Source organism: Cydia splendana, chromosome 20 (assembly GCF_910591565.1).
Source record: "Cydia splendana chromosome 20, ilCydSple1.2, whole genome shotgun sequence".
Classification (NCBI taxonomy): domain Eukaryota; kingdom Metazoa; phylum Arthropoda; class Insecta; order Lepidoptera; family Tortricidae; genus Cydia; species Cydia splendana.
Window position 1 is genome coordinate 14821823 of NC_085979.1, and position 24370 is coordinate 14846192.

Below are 24370 nucleotides of genomic sequence, written 5' to 3' on the forward strand. Positions count from 1 at the left end.
GTCAAATTAATCGTCACTGATGAGCGCAGCAGACGCCAGACGGCGACCAGACGGTCACGCGCCAGTCAAATAAATACGGCCTTAGATCCTAGTACTAGGGCTAGTTAACCATGTGGCTATAGTTACTGGTCATTCACGAAGACGAACCACTGAATTGGAGTGTAATGTACTCGTGTGTACGAAATAAGAAGGAATAGGAGTTTCAGAATTACTACATTAGAAATGAAATACTAGGCGAGTATTAAGGTGACGTTTGGATGTCAACTGCAGCTGCATTACTGTTGCGGCTTCGTTATTGCCGCCGCTGTATACAGATACACCTTTAACTTAAAGGTGATGTTCGGATATCAACTAACTGCAGCTGCATTACTTTGCGGTGTCATTATTGCCACCTCTGTGGTCTGTATCTGTCAATTTCCTTGATAAAATGAGTGACAGAATGAACGTCATAATCTCAACAGTAATGCGGTGCCGAACGTCACTCATTTTATCAAGGTTATGACAGCATAACCTATATATAGATATTTATTCCTTAGATATTTCTGAGCGCCTTAGGGTCGTATTCCACCTGTCCTATTTCTTTGTCCAATGTCAGTGCGTCTTACTCTCTCATTAAAGCAAAATGTGAGACGCAATATACATTGGACAAAGAAATTGGATCGGCGGAATACCACCCTTAGCCGCTCCGATATACCTGATGGCGACTGCAGTATCTATTTTCTCGAAGAGATTGCATGAGATGGGACAGAGTTCAGTCAGCAGTCGAACGACAAGACCTATTATCATATGATAAAAGGAGTCTAAACTGTATTTCTTCTAAAATACCGATTTATTTGACGTAAATACTAAAAGGCAAATTGCAGTCAGTCGGCAAGCTCCACACCTAAAGTCTTATTGAGAGAGATAGATTCTCTCCACCGTAAATTTCGTAATTTAGGTACCTACCACTCCTACCAGCAGACAGCACTGTACCGGAGATCGATACGACACCTGTGCGTTGCCATGGCGACGCTCCGAGGGCGCCACCCGACACCAGCACGTAATTTGAAATTCGAACCGCACCGATAATGTCTGTGTTGCCAGTTGCGCGTGCCTATTTCGGACCAAATTATGTGTAATTTAGAATAGGGATGGCTTTTTTCGATAATAAATAATTGTAAGTGCCGCGTTTTCCTTGTTTCGGCATCGTTATCTTCTCCGGTGTCGAGTCTAGATTGTCAGCCCTTGTTTTTACCTGATTAAGGATATCATTAAACTTTTTTTGAGGAGCTACTGTATGACTTTGGAGCATTTTAGGACCTGCTAGCACCAAGATAGAATTTTTCCGTGGCTCGCATGCCTGTCGCGTGGCTGCCAAGATACCAGGGTATCGCAGAATATGTAGGTACTTAAAAAACTGTATATAGTAAAAAAAAAATCAGTATCGTACCTCGAGCAAAATCGTAGAAATTACGTGGTGTTGATAAACTGATATTTCCCGATCCATTCAAAAGATCTCATCAATACACGAGTATTCCAATATACTGATATTAACGAAGGAAACAATTTGCCCAGTAGCTGAATTAAACGTCTTTCGGAGTATGTACAATATGATAAGTACTCTGGAAGTTTTAGTAAGAAAAAAATATTTACAGCAATTTCTTAAGTACTTGAACTCTGACTAATCACGAGCTTCGTGTACTTTCGAGCTGAGGAAAAGCACTACCAGCCTCTCTATCGCTCTTGAATATTCGCGCGAGGCATATTTTGAATTTCTTTTTTGAGTTAGGGCCTCAGGAGCGTATTGAACGCAGGAGAGTGGACCACGTGGAACTCCTCTGCAATTTCTCGGGATACATAAATAAAATAAAAAGCCCATTTATTCCATAACCAACTTAAGCTATAGGTACACGAAAAAAAATACAGTTATAATTTTAAACTAATTAGCTAACATAAAATAATTAATCGGATCTACATATTTAAAACTAAGTAGGTTAGGACCCTTCTTGGGTAAAGGCCTTCTCCAACTCATGCCATTTCGCTTTGTCTTGAGCTACTTCCTGCCAGTTATTTACTTTTCGTTGTAAGTCGTCTACCCAACGAGCGTTTGGTTTGCCCTGTCTTGTCGTTCCTTATGGCCTACTCCATAGCGTGACGATCTTAAGTCCATTTCTCTTCGTGCATTTCGGGACACGTATGCGAGTGTACATATGTCCACAGCTTTACAACACCACTCATTTACATTATCCCACAAAGGATAAACACGTTAGATTATTCTCGCCCGACAATTTGCCAAATTAACAGCTGTCTATTTTTATAGCCCATATATCATGCAGTTGCACCCGCGGGACGCAATTAGTGCACTTAGTTGTTGCACAATGCATCCAATTAACGCGGGTACCCGGGCCGCAGAGGTTAGCAAGAATTATTTTGTTTTTATTATGCTTTAGTACGAGTAGTTACTTGTTTTCTTTCTACGCACATTTAATTTAAGATGCTCGATTTTACAAAAGCAATGACTACCTATATGAAGGGTTGCTAATTGCATTTGTCCTATCTTGACCGCCCGTTTACGTAATCATTGCGCTTACTCATGCAAATTACAAGTTCAATATTAGCTTAATTATGTGGAAACGATTCATTTTGGCCAGTCCCATGGAGGTAGTGCTTGAATCTGCTACTAGGAGCTTGGCTCTGTGAGTAGTAGGTAGACCTCTCGCGTTAAGCTTAAAATGTAAAAGTGAAGAAGACTTAGTTCGTTGAGTGGTTATCACAGTGAACTTACAATAGTCTTAAACGCCATAGACGCCATTGGCGCTTAAGTCATTTATGCTAATTTCCGCATTTTGAATAAATTCCAAAAACTGGATCGACAAAAAAAATTATAATATAATCTGGTCACAAAATTTCACGAGAATCGGTTAAGAATTGCGATCTGTAGAGGAGAAGATCCGGACTTACGAAAGCAAAATGCCTTGCTAACGCTACGGTCAATAATCGTATATTAATCAGGATTACGACAGGTTATCTAATAGCGCCAAGTCGAGTTATGCCGGTCTTATGATAAGATATAAAAAATTCACTCATGAATATCGCTCAGTCTTATCAAGATTCACTAGGTCATCGCCTTTAGTATTATGAATGAGTTGTTGGCTGGTAGACGTATTTAATAAATTAAAATGTGTAAATAAGATTAAAAGTCTGTGAAGTGAAATTAAAAGTGAAATTGTGAATTTGTTACATAGAAGTATCTATCAGAAGTATCAGATTAGCATAAACCATGGGGAGTGCAAGCATTTTTGACTATAAGTATTTGACTAAGACGCATTTAAAAGGATTCGATAATTATAAGGTAACAGTTTAATATGTAACGTAAGATTTTTAACATTATTATTTCTTGTAAATTACTGGTATACAAAAATATAATAAGATAAATTATTGGCTACTTATAAAATAAAACAACTAAAACTAAACCCAACTAAACCTAACTAAAAAATCCTTAAAACCTACCTTTTAAGCCTAGGCTCCTTACCTTTTAAGGTGCCCATCATGCAGGCAGCGTTCCCGCGCTGTATTAGCGATAGCAGTCGGTTGTAATTTCACATTTTTGTAATAATTGCATAGGTACTTAAATATAATATTGACAACTTGTTTTCAGTACAGTGCGATAGACACAAGCCCACTCAGCCAATATGTGATGCACCCATTTTGGAACACCGTCGTCAAGGTACTAGATAAGCTATTATCAGCATTTAATAAAAACAATTACGATTTTAAACAAAAATCTACTTAATATCTCCAACCTCAAGGTTTAATTTTGTTTGATTCCAGTTTATACCAAGATGGATAGCGCCGAATCTCCTAACGTTTGCTGGATTCCTATGCATGGTAGCGAGCGTAGTTTTATTATTTATCTACGACTATGATTTCACTGCGTCAGGAGCGCCACAAGGATATGAAAAGGTCGCAAAAGGAATCCCTTTATGGGTGTTCACGGCTTGTGGCGTGCTGTTGTTTTTGGCCTACAATTTAGGTGAGCACTAACCCTTGATAAATACCTCTTATTTTATGGCACTAATTCATGGAATGACCTAGTTCAGACAAAGATTTTAGTTTCTTGACGAAAGTCCATATAATCTATGCTATAGGTGTGATTTTTAGGGTTCCGTAGTCAACTCGGATCATTTACATTAAACAGGGTAGGTTATAGAAGTAGATAACCTATTATACAGTGTCACAGACAGTGTTTTTGTAAGTTTGTGCACCTTAGCAATAGTTTACGGGACATGTTATGATAAGATTTGAATATAATGAATGAATGAATAAATGATCGTTTATTTGCATTGAACAAGCGTGTATATACCTACATAGAAACCACCTTCCGCCTCATCCTTCAGGATGATTCTCTTAAAAGTAGCTGGATTGTTGTTTTCTCTTAAATCGCTCGTAGAAAGAAATGCATAACGGGTGTGACCACATTCAAGGTCAATTATTTTGCTTCTCAACAAAATGATAGACAGGACATCCACCTTGAGTTAGAAGTACTTCATTTGATCTATTGTCTGTTATTTTATGATAGATGGAATCGACGGGAAACAGGCACGGCGTATCGGCGTGTCGGGACCGCTGGGAGAGATGTTTGACCATGGCTTGGACTCCTACATCGTGTTCTTCATCCCCTTCAGCCTGATCTCCGTCATGGGCCGAGGTGACTGGTCCATCCCCACGTTTAGGTAATATGGCATAACAATTTTTATCGTAAACCAGATAGGAACAGCTAGCGTGTAAATTTTCCTTTAGCGGTTTTGCTGTTGCGAGCACTTTTTTGAGTCTTATTTTCTGGAGTGACTGATGTGCTGCGTGATCATTCAAATTGTGGTCATCGTACCTAGCGAATGTCGACGATACAACAAGTGTCATTTTGTAATTAAGTAATATTATTATAATGACCATGTTAACTTAACATCATGTACCTACTGCGGTACTACAATGGCCATTGGGTTTATTTAGTTTATTTATTATTGGTACATACTCGTAAGTCAATTATCGACCGACGTTAAAGTTCAATTTAGAATGAATCAAGAACATCTTTTTCGGGTGGATGAACTTTACCTAGGTACTGTGACTCGCGTAGGTACTGGTAGAATTATCTTTGGAAAATTCCTAAAACGTAATCGACGAAATTTTGTTACTATTTTCGAAACTTCTCACAAGATGAAATCATCCATTCTGAGCCAGAATTTCTCACTCAAACGATTGAGTATTAAAATATTAAAATCTCGTCAAAAAAGGGTGCATTTCATCTTTGGGTAACAATTTACAATGTGTATTGGCAGAGGTTATCTGGCGGTGGCGAGCGTGGTGCTCAACTTCTACGTGAGCCACTGGGAGAAGTACAACACCGGCACCCTGTACCTGCCCTGGGGCTACGACCTTAGCATGTGGGTGAGTCCACATATTGTTGCTTGTGTTGCTGATGTGTCGTGACTTCAAGTATGGAGTCGCGCGCGAGTACGCAAGTCGTATTAAACGGTATGATTGCCGGCAATACTCAAAATTAATGAATGACTGTAAATTTAAACTCTTTCTCAAAAAAATAATCTTAATTATGTGTATGTATATGTATGTAAGGCTATGCCACATTTATTTTATTAATAATATCTCGCACAGTGACAAGAATGTAGCCAAGTAGGTACTTCATAATGTAGTCTTAATATCGTGGCTTGAGCACACTGAGCTTGAGATGTAAATGTTGACACATGTAAATGTAGACATGAACTGGGTATGATTTGGAACTGTAAGGCCACAGCTTTAGATTTTTAGCGTTAAACGCGAAAACTTGTGTTTTATTGGGGTTTATTCGGATAGTTTCGATTCCGCATTGTATAAATAAATATTGGACTGATTTTGATGGGCTAAGTTTCTAAGAGAACAACAAAGTTTACCTCGAATAACTAGCTATACCTACAGCTAACTACATGCTAACTACCTTAATAACAGGCTGCTTACGTGCAGGTGTGTTCTATCTTCTTCCTCCTGGCCGGCGCCCGTGGCGCTGAGGTGTACAAGTTCCACATCTTCGGCGACGTTACCTTCGTGCAAGGGCTGGAGGTGGCCATACACGCCACAGGACTCTTCACCACGCTACCGATCGCTGTCTATAACGTGTATCTGTAAGTATATTTTATTCCTTCTAATTTAGCTACTCAAGTGAAAATTACCTACTCATCATTGAAACTATGATCAAAAATTACATAAATATAAATTATGTAATGTAAGAGCGGTTTCGCACTACGTCCGATTCGAATCCGATCCGAACCCGTGAAAATATGTTCCGTAGTAGCCGTAGAACTATTTCTATGGTAAGTTACGCACTAGATCCGATCTCCGTCATCGATTTCTTTCCGTCATTCAACGTGTGCGGTGCGTAACTTACCATAGAAATAGTTCTACGGCTACTACGGACCATATTTTCACGGGTTCGGATCGGATTCGGATCGGACGTAGTGGGAAACCGCTCTAAGTAAGAAATGTCTCCGATCACACTTTTGTCGACCGTGGCTTTCTTATTTACTTACCGAGGTGTGTATACTCCCTTATTCATAAACGCGTTACAAACCTCAATTAGCTAATAATCGTTTGTCCTTATCTGTCATTGTCTGACTTATGTATTAGTAAGAAAGGGAGAAAACATAATTTAAGTAAATTAGGCCCGTAAAGTTTTATGAATAAAGGGGCTCCTATTTTTTAGCGCAGCGGGCCGAAAGTTTTCCGGCCGCAGCTTGACTTGATTAGCTTTGATGTGCATTAAACCTTCTTACCTGTATATCCTCATTCTAAAAGTTACAAGCCTATGGTGTTGAAGCATGTTCATTATGACTTACCTATAATGTATTCTTTGTGATTTATGCTTAGCATGGACCAAAATATGATTCTTAAAATTTTCGGGGCGCGACTTTAAACAAAGCTATAATTTGATCATATCACATGCTAATTATGCCTATAAGTGTGCCGTAGATATATTAAGATAATTTAGAATATACATATTATTGATCCTACGATTTAACTTTAAGATATTCCAGGTCTAGTATCACAAACACCCACGTTAGTATTCAAAACCTACGATAGTCGTGGGAGGGCAGAATTCTATTTATTTGAATGCCAATTTCGCAAATGCCATGTCATTAAATTAAATAAAGTGAAATTTCGCTACACTCAAATGATATTTCTATGTAAACTGGTGGTTTGCAAGTCTACTTTAAGTCGCACATAAAATAAAGCTCTTCGGTACGGTTTTACGATTGCAATATTTACAATGTAATAAGAATTTGAATAGAGTGAGAATCGCAATATAATATGTGTTTGGGTTTTATTCATGATATGAATTTTGATTCGACTGAAAACACTGTAATCTGTCTAAATACCAATTTAGTCAGATTTCAGTGTTTTTAGGAACACTGCATAAAATGTGAAGACAAAAATTAAACTCCATTATTAATTACCTATGCAGAGAAGTAACTTTTGACATTGATTAAATTTTATTATCTGCATCAAGCACGTTACTGATATCGACCAGAAAAATGACTAGGAAATAATAACTCAACCATTACAGGTCATACAAGAACCATACGCTTAAGACGCACTCCTTCCTCGGAATGCTGCGACCCGCGTGGTCGATAGTCGCGCTGACGACAGCCATGACAGTATGGGCTCTCAAGTCGCCGCTGGATGTCGTGGAGTACGACCCTAGGGCATTCCTGCTGCTCTATGGCACCCTGTTTAGTAACATTGCTGTAAGTATTTTTGCCTCCTGATCCTGCCTATCTGGGGCATCAACAGCAATACTAACACAAAATGCTAACATTTAGGATATTACACAGAAAACCAAAAGACGTCCACATAAATACATTGAAAATATTGAAGCCTGTTAAGCTGACTGACGGACATAGTTCGATAATTCGTTCAAGTCTGTGCATGGACCTGTGAAATTAAAGACAAAAGTTACGTATTATACTCTCGAAAAGTATGGTGGTGTTTGCATCCGGACCTAGTTTTTGACGGTGCCAAAAAAGAGTTCTCAAATGAATACGCCAATACCGTGTTCAGCCAATTTTACACCAATGTGCTCAAAAATTAAGACAAAGAACTGAATCTTTGTATCACTATGGAAACAGGATAAAGAAAATCCTATTTCTTGCAGAGTCGCCTAATAGTCGCGGAAATGAGCGAACAGCGCTGCGACCTGATCACCTGGGTGCTCTGGCCCCTGTTCGTCGGTGTATCCTTATCCTTGTGGGTGCCAGCTTTGGAGGCGGCTGTTCTTTACGCCCTCCTGCCTTTCAGCATTCTGGCACATGTGCATTACGGGGTTTGCGTGGTGAGTACTGGGGCCTTACCATGATGTCCGTATTGCGATTCTGTTTAGGACCTAAACTGAATTGCTAAGGGACGGAGTTATGCGACTTATATAGCTCCGTCCTTTAGCAATTCAGTTTAGGTCCTAAATGCTCGTAGAATTGCAATATGGACATCATGGTAAGGCCCCTGTTGGCAGTTGCATCTTGTTGTACAGTCAGCATAAGTAGTAGGAAGCGGTGTCTAATACTTTTCCAACTAGATATAAAAATGTACAGTTCGCGTTATTGCCTAATTGTTCTACATATATAGTGCGACATAAAATAAAAGAAATTAACTAAAATGGAACTAAAAAAATCCATACTAAATTGTAGCCATGTTTAAGCATTTTACGTCAAAAATGTGACAGTTACGTAGGAAATGGCGCCCTTAATAATTTTCTAATACTTCTACCTATCTGTTATAGCCTAATTGTTCTACATATATGTAGAGACATATTTATTTTTGTTAACACATTCGTTGCGTTACGGGAAGCATTTGGCCGTATTTGACTTTCCGCCGGTGCGGCAGCTATCTGCGCTTGTCTTACCCCCGGTGCGGCGGTGGTTTTTCTATGTTCTCGTATGAGTAAGAAAAAGATGACTATACTCCCGATATCCTTACTTCAAGTATATTCTATTTCAAAAGAAAAAATGTACAGGAAGTATTTTTGCGTAACGCACTGAAAGGTATTTTTTTTCTTTAGCGCGGCACGGGTACTATTTGTCCGTACTCCATCACCCCGTACCGCACCGAAAGGCGGGTACGCAGCGCTCAGATTGTCCATAGTGCTGCGCATTGTCCACGTTTCCGCGTCGATACGACATTTTATTAAATGCGACAATTCAAGACTATGACATCTATATTGAAAATTACCTACTCTAAACTCAGTAATTTACTATATAGACAGTAACTTTTCCACTTTTAAATTTATTCTAAGCTTAATAGCATCGTTCGTAGACGTTTCTACTTGTTAGAAATTAATATTACCTACTCTAAAAGTTCCCTTCCCTTCCCTTCCCTGTTTATAATTATATGACGATGAATAATATTTGTTTTGAACACGTACAGACACGATGACGATAATAAATATTTTGTCGATTATAAAAGTCGTTATCTATTCATTAGTATCCCATCACTAGTGTTATATACGGCCTGTGCGGCAAGGGAAGTATATTCCCGTAAAATGAAGGGTCTTGAAAAATGCCTATATCTTTTGTAATTTTATACAGATCCGCGGGCGACGGCAGCTGTATATACACAAGGATATAGTCTATTGATTAGAATGACTTTTAGTTCAAATCGATAACATTCCAGGTCTGTAGGGACCTTTAAAGTCAGGACATGGTACAGGAAAATATAGGTCGTGCCGCAAATTTGGCTTTAACAATACGGGAAGTATATGACTCGTAACGCACTGGCGGTAAGTTTGGGTTTTGCGCTGCCGCACCGAATGTGTTACGCTGTTAGAATTGTTAGTTACCTAATGGTATGATAGAGATAAGAGACTTATTCAAGGTTTGACATCGATATTTCTGACTTCAGTGTATTAAGTTGTGCTCTATTGAGGAAGAAAGTTTTTTCAGTGGATATTTATTTCAATAAATATCACCTAGTCAGGAGGATTTTTCAAGTCAAAGTCGTATTGGACTTAGAACGTTTATCTTCGCCCATTTTGATAGTCAGTATGGCGAATAGGTTACGAGTGTAACTAGCCATTTTTACATAAAACTGGAGCACGATAAGGATTTAAAATTTTGTTATGGTTTTGAACTGGTTTTGACGCGACCTAGAAGATTACTAACGGTGCGAAATGAAGTGAAAGTCGTGCGTGAGATGGGCACGAGTAAGTACTACATACAAAGACGATCGTATAGGTCGTATCAAAACCTGTTCAAAACCAAACAAATTTTTATATTAGAATCTATTTGTACGATGGATCTCTCTCTACCACTCAGTATTAACTCCTATAATGTTTCTACAATAACACTTGTAAACTTCGGCACTGTTTGTCTTCTCTGTAATCCATCCTTTGTATCTTTTGATGTAATGACTGTTTGTTGCAATAATAAAAAAAATAATAATAATAAAAAAAAACTTCCTGTTTTAATTTATGGTGTGTAGGTATTTTTAAACGCCTTTATTAAACTTGTAAGGTAAACGTACTGGTGCTCGACGCGGTCCCAGTACATGTCATCTTGAAACTTTAAGGAAGGTGTCATCTATTGGGCATTAGCATGTCGAGCACTAGTACGACACCTTATTGTTTGTATGTAAGTTAATAATAAGGTTGTTAGTAGGTAGTTAAGCCCGTTTCATAATATTATGTCGATTTCAGGTTCGTCAAATGTGCCAACATTTCGGTGTGAGCTGCTTCACCGTGCCACGGATTAAGGCAATGAAGATACAGAAGAGAAAGAAGTAGCTGACAAATAACACAATAAGTCAATTTTGTAAAGCCTAATTATTTTTAACCGTGGATTTTTTGTAATAAATTTTTTTTATACATCCCATCTTTTTTTTTAAACACGGTAGTTTTGTCCAATATAATAATTATGGATGAATTATTAGTTACATCCAACGTATAGTGCCTGGATAATAAAATAAATAATATCAATATTAATCGTCAGGTATCTTCAATTAAAATAGAAAATAATAAAAATACGTTTAGCCTATAAATACATTTAGAAAAGATTTTCCTAGAAATTACATGCAGTCGTCAGCTTCATAAATAGTCAAGAGTAGGATCGATATTAAATCTATGTGATGTGTATAATATAAATAAAACAAAATATGAGTACGACCGACAACTTGCAAAAATGTTCAAGTAACAGAATTGGAAAACATGATCTTTATTTTTTTAATTCCAGACATGACAAAAACTGGAAAAATATAAAAATATCAAATCAGTGATATTTTTTATAACCTAACTAAAACACTCCATGCCCCAATTAAACGATGTAGATACCTATGTACTAAGTAGGTAGGTACCTATTTACGTATTATATGTTGTGAAATTGCAAGTACCTAGTGTAATGATCTAATGATAATTATTTTACTGAATTTAATTCAGATATACTTATGAAGGACTGGCAGCAAAAAAATAGGACAGATATAAAGTGATGGCACTTCCAAATTTAATTTTTGTATAATTTACTTATATATGTATTAAAACTTGAAATAGAGACATAAAAACAGAAGCCAAGTTTTCTACGAACTTCACAAAAGCACTGACTAAATTCATCCGTACCAAATAAAACGCATGTACCTGCTTCCCGACATATCTCCTAAAATACCTGGCACAAAAGATAATTTGACACCACGACACAATCTAATTCACAAAATAATACGTAATCCAATACAGAATAGCAAAAAGTGAGCAACCCAACATTGCATCGCGAAAAGCTGCAGAGCCTTTGTTACGTGCGAGAGAGAGACCACTATAGCTGCCCAAACCGCTCCGCAGCTCCGTCTTTAAATTACACGTTCTCATAGCCTTGTACCGGTTTGGGCGCTTTGAGGAATGACTGATAGAGCATTACGCGCTGTTACATTTTCAACCCTGTGTGTATGCTACCATGGTTGATTTTTACGTGTAACAGGATGGTGGTAAAGACATTTTTATGTTCAGTGGAAATACAGTAATGGGGGGTGCACGACATGGACACCGAAGTCGGGGTTTAGAATTTCAGTACAGCTTCGGATAGCTGCGAAGCGCTGCTTTGTTAGCTCTGCAATTGTTTGCTGAGCCTATTTTTTTTAATATCCTACGCGTTCCTTCGCCCCTTTTATCATTACAAAAATAAACCGGATTCTTCGACAAAACGATTAAACTTGCACGTACAAAATACAACAGTATTAAATTACAAAATACAATTTTTAACAACTTTTGAAGTGGAAGGTGAAACTTTGTGTTTTCAGTGTTTTCTAGTGTCGCTCAAATTTTATGTGAAATGATAGAAGATAGATTTAATGTAATTTAGGTAAGTGAGGTGTTTGCGAATGGAAATTAACCGGAATTAAGAGTGGTGTGGCAAATACGAATATGGCATGAAGAAAATTCAAAATTATAACAGTAACGCATGCTTTGGTTAATGTTTTTGAAAGGAATTACCTATTAAATAATGATTTGGTATGCATTATGAGATAAATACAAAATAATAACAATAAAATATATATATATATATAATAAAAAGAAAAACATTACGACAACCTTGGCCTGGTTTTTAATCTGTACTTTTGATTTAAAGCAAAGGTGGCAGTAAGTACGGAAATGATTCATTGCAAAGTCACTTAGAATTACTAGATATACACATGTTATGAATAATCTTTCAAAATTGTATCACAACCAAATTAAAAAAAAAAACTAACTACCTACCAAAACAACTATATTTTTGGGATAACTAAGTACGAGTATGTGCTTATCCCAAAAATTTCACTCGGTAAAATTTGTTCGCGTGTTTTGACATTTTTTTTTTTGTCAGAAGATAGGATAAAATAATATACCCATAACATGTATATCATTATGTAGGTACTTACTTAAAGTGATTATCGCATCTTCGATTAATAAGGATTATTGAACAAATTTTTATACAAAAACATTCGCGCTTAAATGTAAGCACGATTAAGTACAAATTAACATACCTACTTATTAAGGTATATGGCAAAATTAACTAAATTCAATCCCAAAATTAAAATAATAATAGTTAATCACATTAAACTAATATTTATCCCCATTGAAGAGTATACCAAAAATAGATTTATAATTAGTAAACAGAGTTTGCTTTAAACGATATGACTAACTACTTAATCAGAAAATTGTCAAATTGGAAAACATTTCGACATACACACACATAACATTTCGGTTATGTCACAAAAGCTTTACCTAATGCATTAAACTATTCAATACTTTTATAATAGGTAAGTATTTTATAATTGGCATATCAAATTGGTCAATTAGGCGTAGCAGTAAAATAAAATATTTTTTACATGATGATTTGTTTTCTCAGTTTATTTAGTTTCACTTAAGTTATATTTTTTTAAATTCTTGTCTTAGGTATGTTAAAACTGAACTCCCCGCTTTGTCTGATTGAGTTGAAATTTGACATCTTGGAGCTGTTTTGATGACGCAGTGAAAGGTCACTTACGGAATTTAGAGTCATTTGGACTCATTAGAAGCTTTTTGATGATAAATATACAAGGTGTCCCAAGAAGTAGTGATATACCTACTAAAGCTGGGAGGTAGAGGACCTAGAGGGCTATCTGAATCAGCCCCATGTATGCTCCGCGATTTTTTTTTTAATTCCTTTCAAAGATCTAACGATAGTAAATGTTACCATACTGAATTGGCCTATCTATCAGCTTAGCACACAAAAAAAATCAAGCATCTACCGCAATAATTCACGTCACCATAAATAAAAATCTCATCGTACTCGGCGATGGTGAAAAATTAAAAAACTCATAACTCCGAAAATACGAAAAATCGCGGAACATACATGGGGGTGATTCAGATAGCCCTCTAGGTCCTCTACCTCCCAGCTTCAGTATATCACTACTTCTTGGGACACCTTGTATAAGGGTAATCCTTATTCTTATGCATTTTTTGTGTAACACGTAAGAATAGCAAGTATTTTTGTGAAAATAAGTGAACTATATATCAATATACTTAGCAATTTACCTCTAGTTTTAGGTTAACCTAAATGTATTGTCCTAAGAGTACTAGAAACATATAAAAAAAATACAAGTGCGAAATGTCACGGACCGTGTAGTGTGACTTCCCCAGATTTTGTGATATTTGTTTTTTTTTTTAATATGAAGTGATTTTGCAATAATTTATATCAAATATAAAACACTAATCCTTGTTCTACAACACTGTTTAAAAATTAAATGGATTTATAACGATTTTATATAATTTGAAACAACATACATTTTGTGATTAGTTTTCGCGTCACCACCGCGCGTGGTAATATAAACATGCGGTACTCGGTAGAAAATTATCTTTACTACTGGCAGCCTTATTAAAGTTTTTTTAGAACAGCAACACTGTGTTGTTGTCAGGTTTACAAATGGCTGAAGGGAGAAGTTTTGTCGAAAATTATTTATTTGTGTTCATTTGAAAAAACGGTCAACCTTAACGCGTCCCCCCGTGTTAGAGTTTTAAAAGTAAGTTGCAGTTTCACGTTATTGTTTGTAACATAAGATATACCTCATACATTGCAGATTAAACTAATTATTTAACATTTGCTAAATCAAAGGAAATGTTTATGTAATATCGAACATGTTCCAAATTATCACGACCGTGGCCTCAAAAATCTGTCACCACCACGGACTTTTGAGTCCACGTTCGTGACATATAGACACGTGGTCGTGATATTCTTAATTCGTTTGATTAATTTAGAGGCACATGCACTTTTCAGAAATGCATTTTTATTAGCTACAGATTGTTTGCTATTATTGCCCGACTGCCAAAGCAAAAAAAAATGTTTTTCGCTTGTATGTATGTCTAATGTGTATTGAATTCTTTGTCACTCTCTACAGCCTTTATAGTTTGACGGATTTCAACGTCTGAGCTGTCATTAGGTTTGTCGTAGTCATAGGAGTGACTTAGGCTATGTTAAATAACTACATAAGTCAAAATAGCCGAGTTGGCTACCAAAATGCCGAACTTTGACACAACCGTGTTTATGTACTCATTTTATTTACCTTTCCTAAGGGTATTAAGTTTGACCATATGAATAAAAAAATTGCTTTTTGTATGTACTTTTGATATATGTAATAATATGTGAAAATAAAAACGTTTATGAAAAAAAAAATTTTTTGGACACAATTTAAGAGTCACCCATAAACAAAGGTTACAATTTAGCATGAAGTTAGATTGCCCTCATTTATTCGATCCATCTGCAATTTTAGCGCAAAATTGGTACACAAACAAAGTTATCGGGTAGTAAAATAGGTACAAACAAAGTGATTGGGAAGTCAAGTGGCCAATAGAAATGTCATTACAGTGCCCGGAATGGAATAGGTATAAACACCGATATTGATATCGACACTGAGGATAGTTATCGCTCCATCCCTACTAATATCGCTGCCAATCTATATGCGAAAGTAAATCTGTCTGCCTGTCTGTCTGTTAAAATAAAAACGTAATGTTTATTGTATTTTTTGGTTAAAAATAATGTATTTACTCCAAATAATTTTACCAGTAGGTATTTATGTAAAAATAAACACTCCTTACAATAGCGACTATAATCATTTAAGAAAATTAATTAGTGATACGCCATAAACAAGTTATTACCTTTATAAAACACGGGTAACAAAGGGGAGATTCATTAGCCATAAAAAAGTAAAATATTAAACTTCAATTAATCGCCTTAATTTTGCAAATTGGGAAAAACAGCTTCAATCTTTTTATTTTTTGATTGAACTAAGACAAAGTGACTAACTATAAAATGTTTAAAGTTTATCAAGCCGTTTTTCTCTATATTCCTTCGCATACCGATTATTTGAACAAACGGAACGGCGGCGATATTTTGTAAATCGCCGTAAGTAGATTCGCTCAAATTAAAACAACGCCAGCTTTCGTCAACACACCGTCAATTATTTTAACATCTAAACCGTACGATTTTTGGTTCTATACCGTCAAGGCGAAAACGAGCGGTTGCCCCTCGGAGTGGTCAAAAATCGTGGGTTTATTAACTTCGGTTGTTTGTATACTAAGAGCAGAAAAAATTGTTCTAAAAAAAATGCAAAAAGATCACTAAATTTGAGGCCCGGGAAAGGACATAGTAGCTTTTATCCATTATCTTCATTCCACGCAGACGAAGTTGCAAACTCAAAGAAGCTAATTCAATATAGATTTGAAAAGACCTAGATTTTTTTTTACAACAGGAGAAAATTTTATTCTTCTTCTTCCATTATCTATTAGCAGTAAAAAAAAAGGTTTAACCGTTGAATGGCCCTTAAAACATTTTTGCATTTAAAATTTTGGCCAGTCCACATTTAGTTCATAAAAATTCTAGCATCTAAGGCTACGTATATCCGATTAGCTGCTAAATACAGGCGCTTGCGTCGGGTCCTTTCCGGCTAAGCCTGTGCGCAGCGGAGCATGCACGGCTTCCCCGAACCGTCGGCTCCGCTTAGCGCGCTGGCCCGTGACTAGGGATGTGGTCAGGACCTGCGGCCATGCTACAATACTGGCTGTCTCCTACACGAGCAAATAAATAAAACTGTAGATTGTACTCCCCAAAAGATAAAACGTTAGTTAAAAACTTTTGAAATTTTGAAGTCTTTAGATTCTTTATTTTTCATACATATTGACGTCGCTTGTCGTGATAGCCGACATGGAAGAAAACGATCTCACACCTGAGGATGCCGAAGACCGGGCAAAGTGGAGAAGATTGAGTAGGAAAGCGCCTGTTACAAGCTGTAGCATTGCATTGCAGACTGTAGCCCGGTATACAATACATAATATAAGCAGGCTGTTTACAATATAAGCAAGCAGTGGAAGCTTAAGAATAAGTATTTAAAGTTTGATCACTAAATACCCACTCTTTTAGTAAGTAGGTACTTTAGTTTTCCTTCTTATTCTTATATATTATATCTATGAGTAAACCATGAGTTGGCGTAATTTGCGATAAGTCGAACTATACCCGTTAATATTGCATTATTGTATATTCGGGATATCATCAAGTACAATTTTTTGGATTATAACAGTCCCTGTCCCAGCCCTCCAGTGGCCCGTGCCGGCAGACGCCAACAAAAAGACCCGGGTTAAGTTTCCGACCTCGCGAATGTGGGGAAAAATGGCGCAGCTATGGGCTCTTTCTTATAAGTTTCAAACTTTCTTATGGGATTTTATTTTATTTTTTAAGATTCAATTTTGAGGCGTTTGATTGAAAGTGTAGGATTTTTAGAGCTTTTATTTCTCGTTGTTAAGGTACTAGAGTCGGACGCAGTGCAAGTGTCATTTATACGTTATAATTTCATAGAAGTTTGACGTTTAAAATAACACTTGCACTGCGTGGGCTATCAAATCCGCTGCAGACTATTCTTGGTCTGACTCTACCAGTTTTCTAATTCAGCAGAACTTGACTGCAGTGTGAAACACATTTTTTTGGCTGTCCTTTTTAAATGATTATGTAGGCTAAAATGTAATAATGTTCCATTGCGGAATATTTACTATTATAAGCATGGTATGTCTTGTTTCGCGTCTTTTGTTAGTTGCGAACATTTTCTTCTAATCATCTTCCTCGCGTTGTTTCAGCTTTTGCCACGACTCATTTGCGAACATTTTCTTGTAATTATATTGTAATTAAAACTAACATTAATAGCGATGTTGGTGATTATAATGAGTGATAGGTATTATAATAAAAGAAACACAAAAAATATCTATTGTAGTAGTAGCACCTAATATAAAGTGTCATTCTATGGAACTTTCTAACTATGTAAACAAACCGCCATACTGAAATCATCATTTAGTGACAGTTTCAATATGGCGGTTTGTTTACATAGTTAGCAAGTTCTATAGAATGACACTTTAGTAGTATCTAGTGGTAAGAAACACGTACTTACTCGTATTAGAAGCAGCAGAAGTTGCTAAGCGGGCCAGATGTTCAAAATCATCTTGACGCGACTTTATTGTTAAAAGAATAGGAGCGTATCAAGGTAATTTTGAACACCTCGCCCGCTTAGTAATATCTGCTGCTGACTGTACATACTACGCAGTTGGAAAATGCAATGGAACTAGCAAGTACAAGTAGCTACACAGGTAAACTTATCCTTTTAAGGGTTATCTCCTAGTTAACCTTTGAGTAGATGAGAGAAGTAAAATTATATTCAACGTGTACTTACAATAAGGTGTGAGATATAAAATATGTATTAATATTTGCATATATTATAGTGGAATATTGTAGGATAAACATACGTTCAAAAAGGAATAATACGAGTACTTAATAATCAACAAGAGAATAACCATCAACAACAGATTGGACAAATATAATGAGATGCCTTAAAGAGAATGTTTATTTTAGAAAAATAAATGCTCCTAGGCTTATGGATTTTATAAGGACAAGTTTGTCTATGATCATTATCGACAGATAGCGAAAGCGAAGGTCTCCGTTTCAGCTTGAGCAAAAAATCTTTCGTATGTTCGGATGTTCTCGTCTAATAATTAGGTAGGTAAACAATTTTTTCATAGAATTTGGGTATACATATATACAAGCGACCCGCCCCGGCTTCGCACGGGTTAACAAATTGTAGCTTCCTCAATAATCACTCTATTGATAGGTGAAAACGAAAACCGCATGAAAATCCGTTCAGCAGTTTTTGAGTTTATCGCGAACATAATAACACACAGAGAGACGCGGCGCGGCGGGGACTTTGTTTTATAAGGTGTAGTGATAATATCTAAGTAGGTATTATCTATGGATATGAAATGAAAATTTCACTGGTTTATTGTTTTTGGCGTATTTATTTACTTTGTAATAATGAATTATACCTGTTACTAAAATTCAAGTGCATTAAAAAGATATTATATAATATTGATAAAACCTCCCATTCATGACCAGTCTCTTCCTCCCGTCATGTTGTGTTAATGTCAGTAATCCGCTCGAGGCTAGAACCCCGGCATTTTAGCACAACCGTCGCTTTCATTCCTTTTTTTCCAATTCGGAATTCGAACACAACGCCCGCATTGAACGCGTGCGCCTTCCAAGAATGATTTCGTTGCGCACAAGCAGGACGCACGTAAAACATTACCATGTGTCAGAGCGAGACAAGAGTGGATATTAATTTTGTTTTTCTTTTCGTCAATCTGGCCACATGTGGCGATTGTTTTTGGACCTTATGGTCATTCGTTGTGATGTGTTTTATTTGTCTCGGCCGTGGTTAGTGAACTTTCTGGGGCGTCAGTTTAATTAATAGGGCCGTTTTGACTATTGTACTGGTCGAGAGATGGTTATCTTGGAATTTGGTGATTGCTTGCTCATTAGAATTGCTATAAAAATAATTTAAATAACGATTGGAAGCTGCTTACTAATTAGTCTTATTACAGTTATTTTATACGGACGGAGATAATATAAAATTCTATAAGTTTCCTGACTTTTTCACGTTTTTAGACGTTATTTTTTCTTTTTATTTTTAATAAATGTGAATTTAAAATGCCAAAGAAAGAATTAAGTCTCCGGAACTTGGTTCTAATGTTACGTTTTTACCGCCACGCAAATTGATTAGGTACTCTAATGGACAATCACCCAAAACGGCCAACCGCCTAGAACTAAAATCGTCCACACCGCGCATAACTAGCGTAGGTATTTCCAATCCCTGAAAACTCATTTAATTATTAGGTACAACGGTCGGACAGATAGAACCTTCAAGAAAAGAGCATACTCCCATCTTAAAAGCATGCAACCCCTCTGGTGATGCAGGGGTTTATGGCGACAGTAATTGCTTACCAATAGGCGATTCGTCTTCACATTTGCCTCTTATATCATAAAAAAAACCCTAACACGAAGGTGGTGTATATTTGTCAAACAACTAAAATTCAGAGTATACTACTTAATTAGTACAGTCACCTGCAATAATATGTTACTCTTCTAAGGCCGCAATAATATGTGACACGCTCTTATGGCTCTACAAATAAGATCATGTAAGACTTTAGAGCATTTAATAACTGGAGTCGCCTTTAAGAGCTTACCCCTCTGCCGAAAAACTTGCACAATTGTGCAAACTTTTGTATGGACTGACATGACATGGCTATTTGTACGTTACGTTCAAGTCATGTAGAAATAGCAATACATTTGACGTCCCCTCCCCCGCAATAATCAGCAGACTGTTTCGTATAGAAAATTACAGCCATGACGTCTCCAGTTACTAAATGCTCTAAGTGTCAGACACCTTCGCTATATAACATATTATTGCAGGTGACTGTACTAATGTCTACTAACTGGACAATCATCCAAGACCAAGCTGTGTTTATTATTAGACAGGTACCTAATCAATTAATCACTCAAAAATTAATGACATACTCGTATAGTAGTCAATCTTTCAAAATCGTTGTCTAATGTCAAAATTAATCTAAATTAGTCCATAGTTCACAGTTCTCCGCTATCTTGAATAATATAGGATAATTTATACGAAAATAGCGGATGTGTTTGTTATATTTTATAAACAGCGACGGTATTGACACGGCGCGCGTTGTGCGTTTTATGTGACTAATGAAATGCTAAAAACATTCAAATTTTGCCACTTCCGCCGATTTTAACTGATAGCCGGTCCGTTTTTATCGGTATGCAAAAATGTAGACATTAAAAATATGACACGTAAAAATTTAAGTTAATACAAATTCCAAGATGCTGGTCCAAGAGAGTAGGGCGCTTCAGATATTTACATGAAAACCATTAACCTCTCGTTCGTCAGTATAGTAACAATTCACGAAAATCAGAACAAATTGTGATTTGTCCTTGTTTGCTAGTACCCCCTGAGATTCTACAAAATTTGTCTCCCATCCCAAATCCGAATGCTACATTGATATTAAACATAACTCATATACACGTATTCTCCAAAAATGTGACACAGACTGATACGATCTGGCCCTTTCAACGTGTGTTATCTGCGGATTCGATCGCGCTTGAGCCTGGACAATTTTTTGTGTACATACCAGCTGTAATCTTGATGTGTTTTCGTTTATGAATGCTTAGTAGCCCAGTTAGCGGGTGAGATATGTGGAGGCTGACTAATTATTAGTTACGGGGATATTTGAATAATTTAAATATGTTAGCATGCGTGTCTGAAATGTTAATTCGGGGAGAATTTAAACTAAATATTATATGAACCTTCCTTCGTGATTTTAATTGGGATATACAGAAATCTCTTATTAATTTTTGCCAATTATCGCCGTTACCGTTTTAAAATCATTCACATAAAATACATACGTGATTTACAGTCGACGTTAAAGATATGTTTACATTTTTCGCCCTATTACAAACGAATAAGGTGCATAAGTCTGAGTCAAGCGTTGTGTTAAGCTACATAGCACTATTAAGTAATCTCAACTCGACATCCTATTATGTTATATTTACTTTATCTACAAACCCGTCACAGGAATAATTATTATCATGTTTACGTAAAACTTTAAAAGTTTTGGAAGTAAAACACTAAACCTTAATGTTTAGTGTTCTAGTGTTCACTGAAACAAACACAAGACATATTTCACGGTCAGTATCAGACCATCAATATTATTTGAAATTCCAAACTCACACAATCATTCATACAACTTCAATGTTTTATAACAGTACACTTGGTATAAATAGGTTACTTAGTTACTTACTCCTGATTATCCATTAAATAGTCCGTTCAAAAACCTTTCAACGCACTGCTACATCATCAAAACCTGATAGACACCGGCGCCTTAGCCTGCCAAAACAGTGCACCGACAATGACATCATGATTCAATATCACGACCACCAGGAGTGCATGGCGTTAGGTAGCTCTCCTGATACGGCAGTGTAAACATGCTGGCGAGGCCTTACAGCTCGCTTATAAGCCCTAGCGTGATTAGCACAATTCTAGGGTTCCGTTGGCTTAATATTATTATTTTATCTTGTTGAGCAAGCGAGTATAAAGCGTCCTTTAAAGTCTCCGTTGAAGCTTGGGCAAAAATTGTTTCGTAGGTAAAGTTGACGAAATATAAAGTGAGGGATCTTGTTCGAGAGATCGGCTTACTTTAGATTTCGTCAACCATATATGTCTGTCTGTTCTCCTCTACAGGTGGCATTTCTCAACCGATTCTCGTGAAATTTTGTGGGCAGGTCCGATAATCATAAAGATATTATTGTGAATAAAATTTTCGAAAAATATTCTAAATATCGGAGTCATGGGGTTTCTTGAGGTCAACAGCTCATAAAGTCACTAGTAGTAGACTACTAGTCACTAGTAGTAGACTACTAGTCACTAGTAGTAGACTACTAGTGACTCTGTACTACCAAATTCTCAATCTGGCAAGCACTGTGCGTTAGGTTATTGATTTTGACCATATTTAGGAATCTAATTTATTAATCTTCGTTTGGCGGTTTAGGATTACGTATATAAGCATTGGCTATAAAATAAATCGGTTGGTTATCAAGGTGTTTGATCGAAAATGTTTTGTTGCATGTTTACTGCCTGTATATGTACAAAGATATACCTGTAATTATAAATGAAGGTCCACGCGGCGAATCTTACTTACCCCACAATGTATTATAAATAATAAATATTATAAGGACATGTTTTACACAAATTGAAGCCCACGGTAAGCTCAAGAAGGCTTGTGTTGTGGGTACTCAGACAACGATATATATAATATGTATATAAATACTTAAATACATAGAAAACAGCCATGACTCAGGAACAAATATCTGTATCATCATACAAATAAATGCCCTTACCAGGATTCGAACCTGGGACCATCGGCTTCATAGGAAGGGTCACTACCCACTAGGCCAGACCGGTCGTATTAAAAGAACAGATAGAGTCTGTCGATTGATTGAGTGAAGAGTCGTGGATTGTATTGGGCCTCATACATTCCACGACTCTTCACTTTCCGCACAGACTCTAGTTATTGTTCTTTCAGGAACGTCTCTATAACATTAACAAGATGTTGCGCCTTAAGTATTGAAGAATAACAGTTTAACCCTTGGACTCAACATTCGAAATAAATGATGAGTCCAAGGGACTTTCCTGGACTAATAGGCGAGTAGGTTTTCTTTAAGGAGCCCACAGATTACCAGTTCGCCGGACGATATCAGCCTGTCAGTTATTCGCCTTTTGCGATTAACTGACAGGCCGATACCGTCCGGCGGACTGTTAATCAGTGGGCCCCTTAAAGAACCCTCAATTCATTGACCGTTGCAACTTTTGATTCTTGCAACACGCAAAGCGATATATTCATAGCACAGTTTACAGCCTGGCCCGATCCTGAGACAACATCATTATTCGTGCGTTAAACCTTGTACAACTTTGTCGTGTTGTCGATAACCATATCGGATAGATAGTTATTACTTTACTGGAGGTACTATGTATAATCTACCCGCGGCTTATTTCCATCACTACTAATAATACTAGTGGCTCTTTGAGTAGACCTTGCGAATCCCCATTAGAACAAAATCCAAAAAATTGTATTTAAATATGGAACCTGCTTACCAGATTTCACGAGAATCGGTTGAAAAATCTGACCTATAGAGAAAAACAGCCGGACATACGAAATAATATATTTGCCCAAGCTGAACCAGAGACCTTCGCCTTCAATCAATTATAATTGCAAAAGTAGCTCTGTCTCTTCGCCTGTTACCTCTTCATCACGCTTGAAACGCTGAGGTAATTTAGATGAAATTTTATATGAAGATAGGATTCCTGAGTCCCCTTTGCAGTCCCCCTATTGCAGTTTTGAATTTGGAACCTTCTTATACTCCATTGTAATTCAAAATTCCATTTGGATTTAATCCCCAGGGACTCAGGAGGTTAAGGCCCAACAACACAGGATTGTTTTTATCAATCATCGTCATCCCACGCAGGGTAGTATTAAATATTCCTTCCATAGTTAGTAAATTCCAATAGTCTTTTCACTCACTTAGGGTTAATTTTTAGTTGGTAAAAACTATCCTATGTCCGTCCCGGGGATCCAATCTCCATACTAAATTTTAACCTAAATTAATTCAAGGGTTTAAGCATGAAGATGTAACAGACAGACGGTCGCATTAATAATATTAATTATGCATAGTCTCCGGTATTTCTTTGCTGCCGTTAAAATATGATTGTTATGATTATACTTGTTTTGGACTGACTACTAAAACAAACAATTGTAGCGCCATGCCGTTTTGCTGAGCAGGTCATATTGCTCAAAAGGATGTAGTAGACACCTACTACAAATAAATATTTCTTGGGTTCCGTATAGAAATTAATTAAGGGACTTGCAAATTATAGTATTTTTGCCCGTCTACGTTACGTAGGCACACAGTTATAGGCC

The 24370-nt window shown here is 36.7% G+C and overlaps 2 protein-coding genes across 2 annotated transcripts in view; both read left to right on the forward strand.

The window, feature by feature from the left end:
• Positions 1–3240: 3240 nt before the first annotated feature.
• LOC134800946 (ethanolaminephosphotransferase 1-like) lies at positions 3241–10851 on the forward strand. The gene is made up of 9 exons (XM_063773477.1): positions 3241–3331; positions 3638–3706; positions 3811–4012; positions 4559–4712; positions 5316–5424; positions 5995–6152; positions 7592–7772; positions 8180–8356; positions 10712–10851. The coding sequence occupies exons 1-9, from the start codon at positions 3260–3262 to the stop codon at positions 10796–10798; spliced, it is 1209 nt and encodes a 402-aa protein (XP_063629547.1). The 5' UTR covers positions 3241–3259; the 3' UTR covers positions 10799–10851.
• Positions 10852–11979: 1128 nt separating this feature from the next.
• Positions 11980–24370, forward strand: part of LOC134800548 (eyes absent homolog 2) — a 51365-nt gene continuing 38974 nt past the window's right edge. Inside the window, exon 1 of the mRNA XM_063773033.1 lies at positions 11980–12356. The gene's annotated coding sequence lies outside the window, so the exon portion shown is untranslated. The remainder of the gene's footprint in view (positions 12357–24370) is intronic.

Bases quoted from the DNA above. Each gene is read 5' to 3' on its own strand.
- LOC134800946 (XM_063773477.1), top strand. From the start codon at position 3,260: ATGGGGAGTGCAAGCATTTTTGACTATAAGTATTTGACTAAGACGCAT. The intron at 3,707-3,810 runs GTACTAGATAAG...GTTTGATTCCAG, and splicing joins TTTGGAACACCGTCGTCAAG to TTTATACCAAGATGGATAGC. The intron at 5,425-5,994 runs GTGAGTCCACAT...GCTTACGTGCAG, and splicing joins GCTACGACCTTAGCATGTGG to GTGTGTTCTATCTTCTTCCT.